Source organism: Electrona antarctica (genome assembly GCF_951216825.1).
Source record: "Electrona antarctica genome assembly, chromosome: 9".
NCBI classification, from domain to species: Eukaryota; Metazoa; Chordata; class Actinopteri; order Myctophiformes; family Myctophidae; genus Electrona; species Electrona antarctica.
Window position 1 is genome coordinate 52,280,746 of NC_136790.1, and position 13,998 is coordinate 52,294,743.

At 41.0% G+C, this 13,998-nt stretch overlaps 1 protein-coding gene across 1 annotated transcript; it reads left to right on the forward strand.

Annotated features, from left to right (window-relative positions):
* LOC306929251 (ammonium transporter Rh type B-like) lies at positions 1 to 1,455 on the forward strand (the record flags this gene model as incomplete). Its single annotated transcript, XM_079509693.1, has 1 exon — positions 1 to 1,455. The coding sequence occupies one exon, from the start codon at positions 1 to 3 to the stop codon at positions 1,453 to 1,455; it is 1,455 nt and encodes a 484-aa protein (XP_079365819.1).
* Between the last annotated feature and the right edge of the window lie 12,543 nt (positions 1,456 to 13,998).

The window sequence follows — 13,998 nt, forward strand, 5'->3', positions numbered from 1 at the left end:
ATGATGAACAAGAACACCAGTCTGAGGGTGCGTCTCCCAGTGCTGGTGCTGGTGCTCGAGGTCATTCTCCTGGGCCTGTACGCGGGCTTTGTCACCTACGATGACAATGCCAATGCCAAGTTCCAAAACAACGAGACCAAACCCATGGAGAACACCGTGTACCGCGACTATCCCTTCTTTGCCGACGTGCAGGTGATGATCTTCATCGGATTCGGCTGCCTGCTGGCCTTCATGCGCATGTACGGCTTCAGCGGAATGGTCTTCAATTTCCTCACGGCCACCTTCGCGGTCCAGTGGGCTGTTATAGTGCAAGGCTTCTTTCAGTTCTACCACGACGATGGCAAAATCCATCTCGGGGTGGTCAACCTGATCTATGCGGAGTTTGCGTGCGCCGTGGTGCTCATCTCTATGGGGGCCGTGCTGGGAAAGACCAGCCCCGTGCAACTTCTGGTCATGGCCTTCCTGGAGGTCCCCATCTTTTCTGTTACGGAGTGGGCGGTGTTGAAGTACATAAGGATCAACGACGCAGGTGGGTCCATTCTTATTCACCTGTTTGCCTGCTACTTTGGCCTGGGGGCGACTTTTGTACTGTACCGGCCGAGTTTGAACGAGGGGCACCCGAAAGAGATCACGAGTTACAGCTCCGACATGCTCTCCGTGTTGGGAACCCTGTTCCTCTGGGTGTTCTGGCCGTCGTTCAACTCTGCCCTGACCCTCAAGGGCGACGACCAGCACAGAGCCATACTCCACACGTTCATAGGCCTCAGCTCGTCCACCATGACTGCCTTCGCGCTCTCGGCGGTGTTCAACAAGAGAGGCAAGCTCACCATGGCCGACATCCAGAACGTGACGCTGGCCGGCGGCGTGACCGTCGGCGCCTCCGTCGACATGATGATCTCTCCCGTGGCCGCGTACGCCCTGGGCGCCATGGGCTGCACCGCCTGCTTCTTCGGCTACAGGTACCTGACGCCGTTCCTGGCCCGCCGCCTCAGGATCCAGGACCAGTGCGGGATCCACAACCTCCACGGGCTCACGGGCCTCATCTCGTCCACAGCGGGCATCTGCGCCATCCTGCTGGCCTCCGAGGAGACCTACGGGCCCAGCATGTGGGAGATCTTCACGCACCGCGCCCCGCCCGAGGGAGACCCCAGGCTGGCGGAGCTGCGGCTGCTCATTCCCGGACTGAAGGCCGGCCTGGGACGCTCCGCCAACGAGCAGGCCCTCTACCAGGTGGCCGCCATCTTCACCACCATCGCCGCGGCGTTCATCGGCGGGATTCTGACCGGCATCGTCATGAAGTTACCCAACCTGGCGTCTCCCTCGGACGAGTCGTGTTTCGACGATGAACTTTTCTTTGACGTGCCGTCTGACTTTGAAGGAATTGCTTTGTTGACGCCTCAGAGTAGCTCCGGGGACAAGAGCTCCAAGTGCCCAGACGACACGACCAAAGTCTGAGACTGAGCATAATGTAGGACATTGAGCTCTTTAAATTATTATTGGTCAAGAAATGAGTTACATGCTTATTGACGTTTGCCATAATATGTCTACCTATACTGTAGGAGGTCCCAAGGGTCAGAGATTTGGGAGGCTGGGAATTGAATTAATCCACTTTTTTAAAAGCCTGGTGTCCCAACTTTTGGGCATGTCCTTATAGGAGAGAAACTAAAATGAAGTCCTTTATCTAAAAAATATCCGATCTACAAGCTCACAACGATTGGCACCACGATACATTGTGAGCTTGTAGACCGGCTATTTTCGATATAATTTACACATTTTATTGTGCTTAAGTGGTTAAGAACTGTGTTCACCGTTTTGTAAAAAAATGTTGTTTTGTGGGGAATGTGCACTTATAAATGCAGTGATTAAAATGTGTGTATGTGCATGTTGCTGTGCTATTGTGATGTAAAATGATTATATCTGACAGCAATGTTCATATGAAAATAATGTCCTAATAAATCACACTTATGACTGCAATGCCGTTATTTTTATAACACGTTTACATGAAATAAAATACAAATTAAATCAATGAAATGCTATTTTTACCTAATATTTAAAAGAAGATACAGCTACAGTATGAAAAGCAGATACAAATAACTTTATGTTGGTCATAAACTTTGGTGCCTTGTAGTGACAAATGCCCGGTTAGCTTTTTCTGTCACCATAGCTTATACCCTGATATTAAAAGTACAGAAATGTGGCCTGGGTCTAGCTAGAGTCCACCTTGAGATCAATATCATCTAAATTCTAAATTAAACTGGAAGGATGTTAAAATGGGGGTAGCGAGGTCCCTTCTCTTAGTTCCAGTTAAGAGCTGCATTTTGAATGGTCATTTAAGGTCTTTAGGTCATTTATGTTGTGGGTAAAACATAGGTTAAGAAATGAGTAAAACAGTCTCTCTGTCCTGGCCTGAAAATAGAATTTTAGAAATGTATCAATTTGATCATTATAAATCACTTTTTCAAGGACTTTTACATTTGTGTGTTTAATTTGAAAACTTGCCCACATTCATAAACTTAAACCGGGAAAGCATCGGTGTCATTTTACATTTGAGCTACAAAGCATTATTTTAAAAACTTAGGCTATTCAAAAATAGCAGATCTACAAGCTCATAGCGTATAGGACTTTTGACAGAAAGGGGAGTTTTGAGATGGGTCATGATCAATGGACTGATCCAAGGTTTGTTAACTGCTCTCAAGCCAAAGTCGCTCATATCTAATCAGATCCCATTTGATTTAATTACTGGTGTATCTTTGCATAGCTAGGCTATACAGTTCAATGTTATCTTCAGCAACAATACACACACACACCTCTGAGACATCTTTGCCAACGTATCATTTTATGATAATGACCTTCGGAGGTGCTTTATCGTTGTGCTTTCAGCTGATGTTGGGTCTCGGTTCTCTCTGTGTCGGGAATGTGTCGCAATTGGGCGGAAAAATTGAAAGAAAGATGAAAGAAAGATTATCGTAAAGATGGAGGCGACTGATTATCGTCTGCCGGGCACGTGCGGCTGCTCATCTCTGTTCTATATGACGGAGACAGTATAGATCGTTAAACATTGGCAAAAAGCTGGTGTAAAGTAACTAAGTACATTTACTCGAGTATTGTGCTTAAATACAATTTTGAGGTATTTTTACTTTACTGGAATATTTCCAATTTTCTGCACTTTCTACTTTTGATACTTTAGGTACATTTTGACACCAATACTTTTGTACTAGTAGTACATTTTGAATTCTGGACTTTTGCTTGTAAAAGTGTAGGCCTACTTCTAGTATTGATACTTTTACTTAAGTAAAATATGTGAGTTATTTTTCCCCACCACTGGTCATTTCCACTGTACCATTTTCTTTTTCTTTTAACAAGCTAATTTGGGCTGATACCCTGTGCAGTGTGCATGTCTCTGATAGTGTATCTGATATAGTGTCACTTTGCATTGCACCAAGGATGCCGATCGCCCTGACCTGATGGTCCTTCCAGTTCACAAACTCATACATCTGATATCAGATATGAATGTATACACATCAGTCTAAATATTGTTGATCATCTTTATTTGTTGCAATAGAGGGTATGCGCGTGACATCATCATCAAACCAGGAAGTTATGCAGGAATGCCTACTGGGTGGCTAAAAACGACTTTCTGGCCTTGACAGCCCCATACATACAAACTGAAAAGTCATATCTAATTGCATTAAATGACATTAAACAATGTTAAACTCACTTTACCTGTCACTTTGCCACTCGATTTGCCATTCACTTTATGCATGCGCACACCCTCTATTGTTGCTCTGCGATTGAGAATGGAAGGCCTGACGTGAACTCTTAATGTATATATAGCTCAATGTGTATAATGAGTGAATAGGAACACCACATCTGGTTAATGGATGATTTGGATGTCCAATGCTTTGACTTATGTAATGCTCAACAATGGAAATTTCTACCAGACTCCAACGGCGCTTCAGTTGAATAACCTGCCTAAACGTTCGAAATTCAAGAACCTGCATTGCTCTTTCCGAGTGAAAAGCTATTGGACATTTACACAGCTGCAAAAAACAATGATTGTTGTCTCTCCATTATCTGTCTATTTATATTCTCTCTCGTGTAATTTCTCCCTCTTGCCTTAATTTATTGTAGTTATTGCCCTCATTCATAACCTTAAACCGGGAAAGCATCGGTGTCATTTTACATTTGAGCTACAAAGCATTATTTTAAACTTAGGCTATTCAAAAATAGCAGATCTACAAGCTCATAGCGTGTCACTTCGTGCAGCGCTATGATCTTGTATAGATCTGCTATTTGGGGAAAATCGTGAACATTATGTGCAAACCTTTTAACATTATTTTGTTAAGCAAAGATATAATCCTTGTTTCTGGCCAAACATGTAATTTTGGGGGTCCTTCACATGAAGACGTTTGAGCACCACGGATAGCAACATATACGTTTATCAGACAACCGTTGGGATTTAGAAGACTCAGGTCGGCCTCAGGCCTCAGGGTCCCTGCAGCATATCCCATTCTGGACGGGAACCCCTTTTGTTGTTTTAACTGAGCATTATGTGCCTGGGCCGTGGCTCAGCGGTCCAGGCACCTTGGCTGGTAATCCAGTCTGGCAGTGTGCCGCGGGTTCGACTCCCGACGGCCTTTACTGCATGTCACCCTCTCTCCCCATTTCCTGTCAGCCTACTGTCTGTCCCTCCATAAAAAAATGAAAATAAAATAAAAAGGCGAAAAGCCACAAAAAAAACATAAAAAAACAACAACTAAGCATTATGTTGTACTTTAGCTATTGAAAAATAGCAGATCTACAAGCTCATAGCGCGCCACCGAGTGGCGCGCTACGAGCTTGTAGGTCTGCTATTTTTGAAAAATCGTAAAAAAGCGGCACAAATCTTTGAATATATATTCTTTCAGAGCGAACATATTATGTTGTACTTTAGCTATTGAAAAATAGCAGATCTACAAGCTCATAGCGCGCCACCGAGTGGCGCGCTACGAGCTTGTAGGTCTGCTATTTTTGAGAAATCGTAAAAAATATATTTGAATATATATTCTTTCAGAGCGAACGTTTTTTTTATTTCGACGTCAGGCCTACATGTGATATACAAAGAAGCATGTTTTCTAAGAACTTGCTGCACGCTGAAGAACAGTACACCTTTATGACTAGTTATCATAAAATATCTATCGGTACCAAGTTTATCGTCTTAAGTTTATTGTCTGCACTTCATAAATTGTGTAATACAGCATCAATAATGCCACCAGTGCTAGTTTGAAGATCAAAGGTGTTACTTTTCCACTGTTTATTACAGGCATTATCGATGATCATATGATTGAGAGCAGATATTAAATACTATAACGGACATATTATATGCTCTTCTAGGTATTTGCTGGCATGGATTTTCCACAGTCATGTTCACATATTACATAATTATGTTCAATGTTCAATGTTTTTGTTTTTTCCAAAAGCAGTGCCTTATGTGTGACTGTCTGATAGGGCTACTTTGTTGTGTGGCATGCCAGCCAAAATACCAGCTCAATTCATGTTTACTGAGGCCAAAAAAAAAAAAAAAAAAGGCTTTTAAATCCTAAAAGTTTTCTGAAAAACCTATGTTTCTAACTTTCTATGTCAGTGGTGCTCAACTTTTTTCATGTCAAGGACACTCAGACTTATCTGTATTTGTCCACGGACCCCCATCTGAAAATATGTAGTTCCCCCCCCCCTCCCCCAAGAAGCAAAGATTTGAGTTAAAAACCTTCGCTCTGAAAGAATATTTATTCAAAGATTTGCACCACATTCTGAAGATTTTTCAAAAATAGCAGATCTACAAGCTAAAGTATATGACATAATGCTTAAAACACCAAAAGGGGTTCCCGTCCTGAATGGGTTAAAGCTGCACTATAGGCCTATATGTGACTTTCCTCTTCTACCCCGGACTTGAACCTGGCTCCCTGCGGAACTGCTGACATGTTTACCATTGAGCTAATAGAGTCTGCTGTTTGTGTGTGATGTCTGATTGCAATTTGATTGCTGCTCCAATTCATTTTCAATGGGAGTCACATGGTTTGACCAAACATTTGTGTTTGATGAGGGGGGCGCAATCAGCAATCAGCGATCAAACACAAATGTTTGATCAAACCATGTGACTCCCGTTGGAAAAGCATTGTGGTGGCCCAAAAAAAACAAAAAAAAGACCAAACATTGCTTGATTGGTGTTTGGTACGTGTGAATGAGGCCTCGGGGGATAAACTGAATCTTGACCTTCAGGTCACCATTGGTGTCACCGTCTCCACACCTTAGCGCAAAACGGTCTTAAGCTGCGCACTTCTTAAGCTGCGCGCAGCTTAAATTCTGAGTTTTTAGACAGCTGGTGGATGGAAAAGAAGCTCCACCTCCGCGGACTTTTTGGGCGGAGGAGAGCGTTTCCGGGAATCTGGCCGTCGCGCAAGTATTCCGCGGAGGTGGAGCTTAATTTCCATCCACCAGCTGTCTAAAAACTCAAGCTTTAAGCTGCGCGCAGCCGAGAACGTGCGCAGCTCTTTCGACAGTGTGGCAGCACCTTATCAGATCCTGTGTCTAGGTGAGACGTATATGACCTTTGACACCATCTAAATGTGTCAAAGCCTCACTAAAGGCTCACTACGTGACCTTTTTTTAACGAATGCAATGCAATTTTGTCCAATCTGTATGGTATATAGATTCAGTATGTACACTATAACTTATACAATCTGTATGGTATAGAGAGTGTTAATACAATATAACTTATACAATCTGTATATTAGAGTATGTTAATACAATATAAACTTGTACAAACAGTTGTATTTGGTCTCCCTGCTCTTCTGTTGTAGACATTTAGATCATTTAGAAGCCTTTGGGAAATGTGCATTTTGGGCGGGAACCCCTTTTGGTGTTTTAAACATTATGTTATAATTTAGCTGTTGAAAAATAGCAGATCTACAAGCTCATAGCGCGCCACCGAGTGGCGCGCTACAAGCTTGTAGGTCTGCTATTTTTGAAAAATCGTGAAAATATTTATTTCAGAAAACTGGAGGATTTAGAAGACTTTTTTTAAATGTTGAGGTCAGGCCTAAATGGGTTAATGTAACTTATATGAGAATGTAGAAATGGTCCATTTCATGCTCTTTGGTTAACCCATTTAGTCCTGAGAACAGACTCTACAAAATGTCTTCTAAATCCTGACAGTTTTCTGAAAACCCAATGTTTCTAATTATGTCAGAGGCAAAGATTTGACTTAAAAACGTTCACTGTGAAAGAATATAAATATTCAAAGATTTGCGCCACAATTTCACGATTCTTAAAAAAATAGCAGATCTACAAGCTGGTAGCGCGGCACTCGGTGCCGCGCTACCAGCTTGTAGATCTGCTATTTTTCAATAGCTAAAGTATGACATAATGCTTAAAACACCGAACCAGAATGGATTAAAGACCAAAAGCAGATCATTGCCGAAACCGTATAATGCCCATCATTGATTTTTCCTGCGGTTACTGTATTCACTTTTTTCAACACAATGCCTTCCACGCGAAGGACAACCTTCTTATCATACGTTAAAGGGTAACCATGATGAACTGAATAATCATCCATTAAATAATATAAAAGGTTATCTCCTCCTTCGAGATACCAGATAAGATGCCGGACAATGCAAAGTACAGGGCAATGTGCAAGCCGTGAGATGACATAGACATACCGTAGCCAATAGCCATAGTGCACTGTCTGTCGCTGGAAAGGAATGTTATAATAATGTTCATAAAACATTATTGTTTACTGTATAGAGGGTATGCGCGTGACATCATCGTACCTGGAAGTCATGCGGGAACGCCCACTGAGTGGCAAAAAACTACTTTCTGGCCTTGCCAGCCCATACATCCGAACAGAAAAGTCCTGTCTGATTGCATTAAACAATGTTAAACTCACCAACATTGCAGCTGTACGAAAAGCTTGAAGTTTGTTTCATAAAAATCCACCATAGAAACGTTATGTGCTACTTTCTGTCAAGAAATGCCCTGCATTTGATTATTTTTCAGAGTTTGGAAGTGCTTGTTTTCAATAACACAACATTTTGCTGCCTCCTGCATTATGTGACATTTAGAAACAGGTGGTACGCGCAGGACGGTTGAGTGTGCATACTCTCTATACACTGACACCACATAAGACAGGAACACCCAAAAACGTCACATTCAATAACAAGATATTTAACAATGAAATCAAATGAACAAATTATATAGAACAGATAGAGGTACAAGGGCCGGTGGTGTAGTCACATATGTCTCATCTAATCTAGCTTCTGAGCTAGTTGTACCCACAGTTGAGCCTGTACACTTCGAAAGTATTTTCGTGAAAGTCATCCTACATGAGAGCAAATATATCACAATTGGAAACATTTATAGACCCCCTGCAGCTCCTGCTGAATCCTTTAATTGCATTGTATCCACTATTAACTCTCTCAAGGATAAAAACGAGGTGAAAATTCTGGGAGATTTTAGGACTGGGCAGATAGATCTTCTAATACTGCTAAAGAATACTATTAGGAATCTGAATTTAACACAGCTAATTAGTGAGCCCACTCGTGTCACGCCCACAAGTCAATCCTTGCTCGACTGGATTCTAGTCTCCCATCCGAACAGATACATTAAATCAGGGATTATGTCTGACTGCTTCAGTGACCATTGCACCATATTTTTCATTTGGAAAATTAGGTTACCCAAACTCCCTCCTAAATTAATCCAAATTAGACAAGATAAGAAAATCAATGTTGACGCATTCATTAATGATCTAATTTAAATTAATTGGGAACGGTACCAAATCATTTCAAATGTTCACGATGCATGGACATTCTTACACTCAGAACTCACGAAAACTATTGATAAACATGCCCCTTTCAAAACTATTAAAGTCAAGGGTAGCCATCTTCCATGGATAACATCTGATCTTATAAGCACCTTCAGGCAGAGAGATAAAGCATGGGCTGTGTATCGTAGGACAAGAGATCCTTCTGACTGGGAGAAATACAGACTTCTGAGAAATAAAAGTAAAATCATGACTAGAAACTCAAAATCTAAATATTACAATGAATCCCTTACCAATGACTTTAAAAATCCTAAACAATTTTTGGAAAAAAATTAAAACATTAACCAATGCACCTGATAAAACCATGATTCAGCATAATCAGTTAAAAGTCAACAACACCATACTACATAATCCCCTTTTAGTAGCTCAAGCTTTCAACCAACATTTCTCCTCAGTCTGTACTCCTACATCTGAAAACCCACCTCTTCAGGAAACACTACCCTTCCTCTCTGCCTGACCTACTTGTTGTTAACTAGTTGTACGAACGCTTGTTTTCTATTGTTGTATTGTTTATTGGATCTTGTTTAGTCGATACACTTAATTGTTTTAGCTCATGCTCATTTGATTTAGCTATTTTGTCTCATCTGTTTAAGGAAATAGGTAGCTGATATATTGCACTTTTACCTTAGCGCTAGGTATACTCTTGGTTGCTTGTTTTTGCAGAAAATGCACTAAAGACTTCTGGTGATTAGTAGTTTTTGTTCCCTACCTATGTTGAATACACTTATTGTAAGTCGCTTTGGATAAAAGCGTCTGCTAAATGACTGTAATGTAAATGTAAAATGTAAATCTGATCCCTATGTTCTCACCAATACACCACCTTGCCACAGCACATTCTCTTTCAGGAGAATTACTCCTGTTGAAGTCCTGAACGCAATTAAGGACCTCAAAGTCTGCAGCAGTCCTGGCTTAGATGGGCGTCGAAGCCAAATTTCTCAAACTTGCTCAACACATTCTCATGTACCCTCTCTGCAACCTTTTTAATTTATCTCTGTCAACTCATGACATACCCTCCATCTGGACATGGTCCCGTATCACCCTAGCCTGGTTAATAAACCAGACCGAATCAGCCGTTAGCCAGGCTAGTATCACCCCACTCTACAAAGCAGGCAATCAACTTGATCCCAACAACTACAGACCAATTTCAATTATCTGCTCAATAGCAAAAGTTTCCGAAAGATTAATATACAACCAACTGTCCAATTATCTCTCAAAATACAACATTCTCTCACCTGTTCAATCTGGTTTTCGTCCAAATCATTCTACAACTACTGCTCTACTGAAACTCACCAACGACATACACTCTGCCTCTGATAATCGTAAACTTACCGGTGCAATATTCATTGATTTAACCAAGGCATTTGATCTAGTTGACCATTACCTCTTACTAGACAAACTCGTAATGCCTTACTTTGGTTCAACTCCTACTTGCACAATAGAAAACACTGTGTTGTCATTCAGGGCAGTAAATCCGACCTAGCAGTACAGGAACGTGGTGTGCCAGAGGGCTCAACCCTAGGCCCACTTCTGTTCTCCATCTTTATTAATGATCTTCCCTCTATTTTCTCTGGTTGTAACGTTCAACTCTATGCTGATGACACTGTCATATACACTTCACAAGCTAACCTTTCACAAACTCAGTCGACATTGCAACTACATTTTAATTATCTAGAATCATGGCTAGTAGCTAATAAATTACTTATCAACAAAACCAAAACAAACACTATGCTCTTCGGGACTAATCAAAATATTAAAGCACAAACTAACAATCAATCATTCAATATCTCGTCTTGATGGTACTCAACTGCATAGAGTTGAACAATTCAAATATCTCTGGCTCGACAAATCTATCATTTAAATGTCATATAGATAACATATTCCGTAAAATCAACTTCAGTACTGGTGTTCTATACCGTAACAGAAACTGTTTTACTTTTACAGTAAGAAAGAAACTAGTTCAACAAGTCATACTACCAATTCTTGATTATGCAGATGTAGTTTATCAGACTGCCACTAAAACAAACCTCCTTCCCTTGAACTCAGTATATAACCGTTTATGCAGATTTGTCCTTGACTGCCCATATTTGACCCACCACTGTACCTTGTACGGAAATCTCAATTTACCATCTCCCACCTCAAGAAGACAGCAGCACTGGCTGCATTTCATCTTTAAATGCATTCACTTCAATTATCCACAGTATTTGAAACAGCGTATGATACCATACACTTCTACACATCAACTTAGACATTGCTCACAGATTTACTTCAATATACCCACATCAGCTGGCAAAAAATCATTTATGTTCAAAGCTCCCTGTGACTGGAATAATCTACCTGTCCATATTCGTTCAATAACATCTTTTCATTTGTTTAAAACTGTGCTGTCCTCTCATCTCGAGACTACCTGTTCATGTTTTCATTAATCATCACTGTAACAGATCCATGATGCAATGATCCATGTGTTATGTCTATGTTATGTCCATGTTATGTGAAATGTTGTCTTGTTGCAGTTTTCTTTTTTCTCTTTTTTTGTTTTGTTTTTTGTTTGTTTTTTTGTTTATCTATGAATTGTATTGTTTTGTCTTGTCTTGTTTTTGTCTGGTTGAACTGTCTGTAAAAAAGTGTCTTTATGTATGAAGTGTATTTTGTGAATCGCGGACCCCCTTGAAAACGAGATGGTTCATCTCAAGGGATTGTTCCTAATAAAGAGATTTCAGACATCCGGTTTTAGCCTGGGGTAAGAATTTTCTATGGCTGCCAATGCAACTTGGTCCAATCCTTAATCACATACGGACAAACATCTATGCCGATGCTATCTAACTTGCGGAGGTAGCGTGCCTTGCCCACGGGCAACAGATCTTTCAACGTATGGCATTGCAAATACGTTTGATAATCGCTACTCTGCTGATGGAAGGGAAAGGAACTGGTCAGAAAAACGTGTTCCTTCCACTCGCTACGTCCGGCCGGGGAAACTCTCCCCCTGTCAGGTGAAAAGAAGCAGCTTGGACTCCTCATGCATAGAAGGAAGCATGAGATCAGTCCACTGCCCCCCCAGGTAGATAATTGACACTGGGTGAAAACATGGGTTGCAAAATCATGGGATAAAAATTATAGAAAAAAAATGTTATCTGCACTGCAGGCTTAGGCAAGTCAGATGTATAACCTTAATATTGTGAGCTTGTAGATGGGTTCAAGCCCATCTTGTTTATCTGTAAAGACGATCGGACCGATTAATTAATCAGTCCGATCGGTCCAGCGGTCGCCCAGCAGTCTGCCGTCACCCAGGCGGATGCGTGCACGCTAGGGCATTAAGCAACTAGTCGACTAGTTTATTAGTCGACTAGTAAATCCCTATGTTGTTTTGTTGTTTTAATTTTTTCCCCGATTTTGTAGGCCTCAAGATCAGGTAGATTATAGTTATAGTCACCATGTACACAGTTTTTCAATGTACAAATATTTATTTTCCCAAAAAAAAAAGTGAAGTTTTTTAATTTATTTTATTTTTTACATAATAGGTAGTTAAACAACTAGTCGACTAGTAAACTAGGCAACTAGGCAACTAGTCAAAATGACTAGAAGTGAATGCCCTAGTGCATGCGACCTTGCAACGTCGCTTCTCGCCCTCAGGGCGTCTTACTGGTATAGAGGCTATGCGCGTGACATCATTGAACCCGGAAGTTATGCGGGAACGCCTACTGAGTCGCAAAAAACTACTTTCTGGCCTTGACAGCCCATACATCCAAACAGAAAAGTCCTGTCTGATTGCATTAAACAAGGTTAAACTTACCAACATTGCAGCTGCGGAAAGCTTGAATTATCCTCTTTCAATCTGCAAATTTCTGTTTAATAAAAATCCACCGTAGACATGTTATGAACTACTTTCTGTCAATAAATTCCGTGCTAGGTGATTATTTTCGAAGTGACAGAGTTTGGAAGCGTTCGTTTTCAATAACACAAAGTTCTGCTGCCTCCTGCATTAGGCCTATGTGGCATTTAGAAACAGGTGGTACGCAGGAGTGTTGAGTGATTTCCAACGAGCGCTTCCAAACTCCATGCTGCTCAATGTTTTGCCACTCAGTCTAGATGAGGGGGCGTGTCCCGGTGGAAAAGTGGCATGATCCATGATGTGGCAAAAATGTATTTTTCTAATTAGTCATGGCATCTGTATGTGTAAAACAGGTTATGCTTAGCTCAGTTAGCTGCTATATGCCACCTCACCAGAGTCACCATTCCATTCTCCATTACAAAATGCATAGTGCTTGTTTGCAATAATAAAAACTGAAAGAAAGAAAGAAAGAAAGAAAGAAAGATAGAAAGAAAGGCAAGGCCATTAATCAAATCAGTGAGATAGTTTTCACTCAATTTAATTTTGTGGGTTTGAAAAAAAACCTGTGGTACTATAGCCACTCCCCACACGTTGATAAACAGCTCCACCTTGTGGTGACAAGTCAAGCTGCAGAAAGCTACAGCAGTAGAAGCATCTCTCAGACAGTGGAGGAAAGTAAAGGAACTAAGAACATTTACTCTCAAGTACTGTAGTTTGCACTGTACTTTTATTTACGAGTATTTCAACTTCTACTCCACTACATCTCAGAGGCAAATATTGTACTCATGAAAACTTTAGTTAGGCCTAATCAGGCCTATTACCACTACCACTTTAACAATATTTCATACTTTGGCTATTCAAAAATATCATAGGCTACCGTCTACAAGTTCATGAGCTATTGAGCGTCGCAGTCCCGCCCCCTACCATGGCACAGGAAATGAATCACAATGCATTTTTCCCATAGACATTTCAAAAAGTATTTATTTAAAGACCTTTTAAGCGTTGTACGAAGCCAACTCGAGTAGTGACAAATCATGACAACACACACAATATTTTGGACCAAACAAATAATTACAAAGAAGAAAAACAACAAAAAAAGTGTTGTAACCTTCCGTTTTTTATACTTTCTAATTCTTTGTTTGGCCCAAAACATTGTGTTTATTGTCATGATTTGTCACGACAAGAGTTGGCTTTGTCCGCGGCGTAAACGTCTTTAAATAAATACTTTCTGAAATGTCTATGAGGAAAATGAACGGAGAATCATTTCCTGGGCCATGGTAGGGGGTGGGACTGCGACGCTCTATTGCTACTGGGA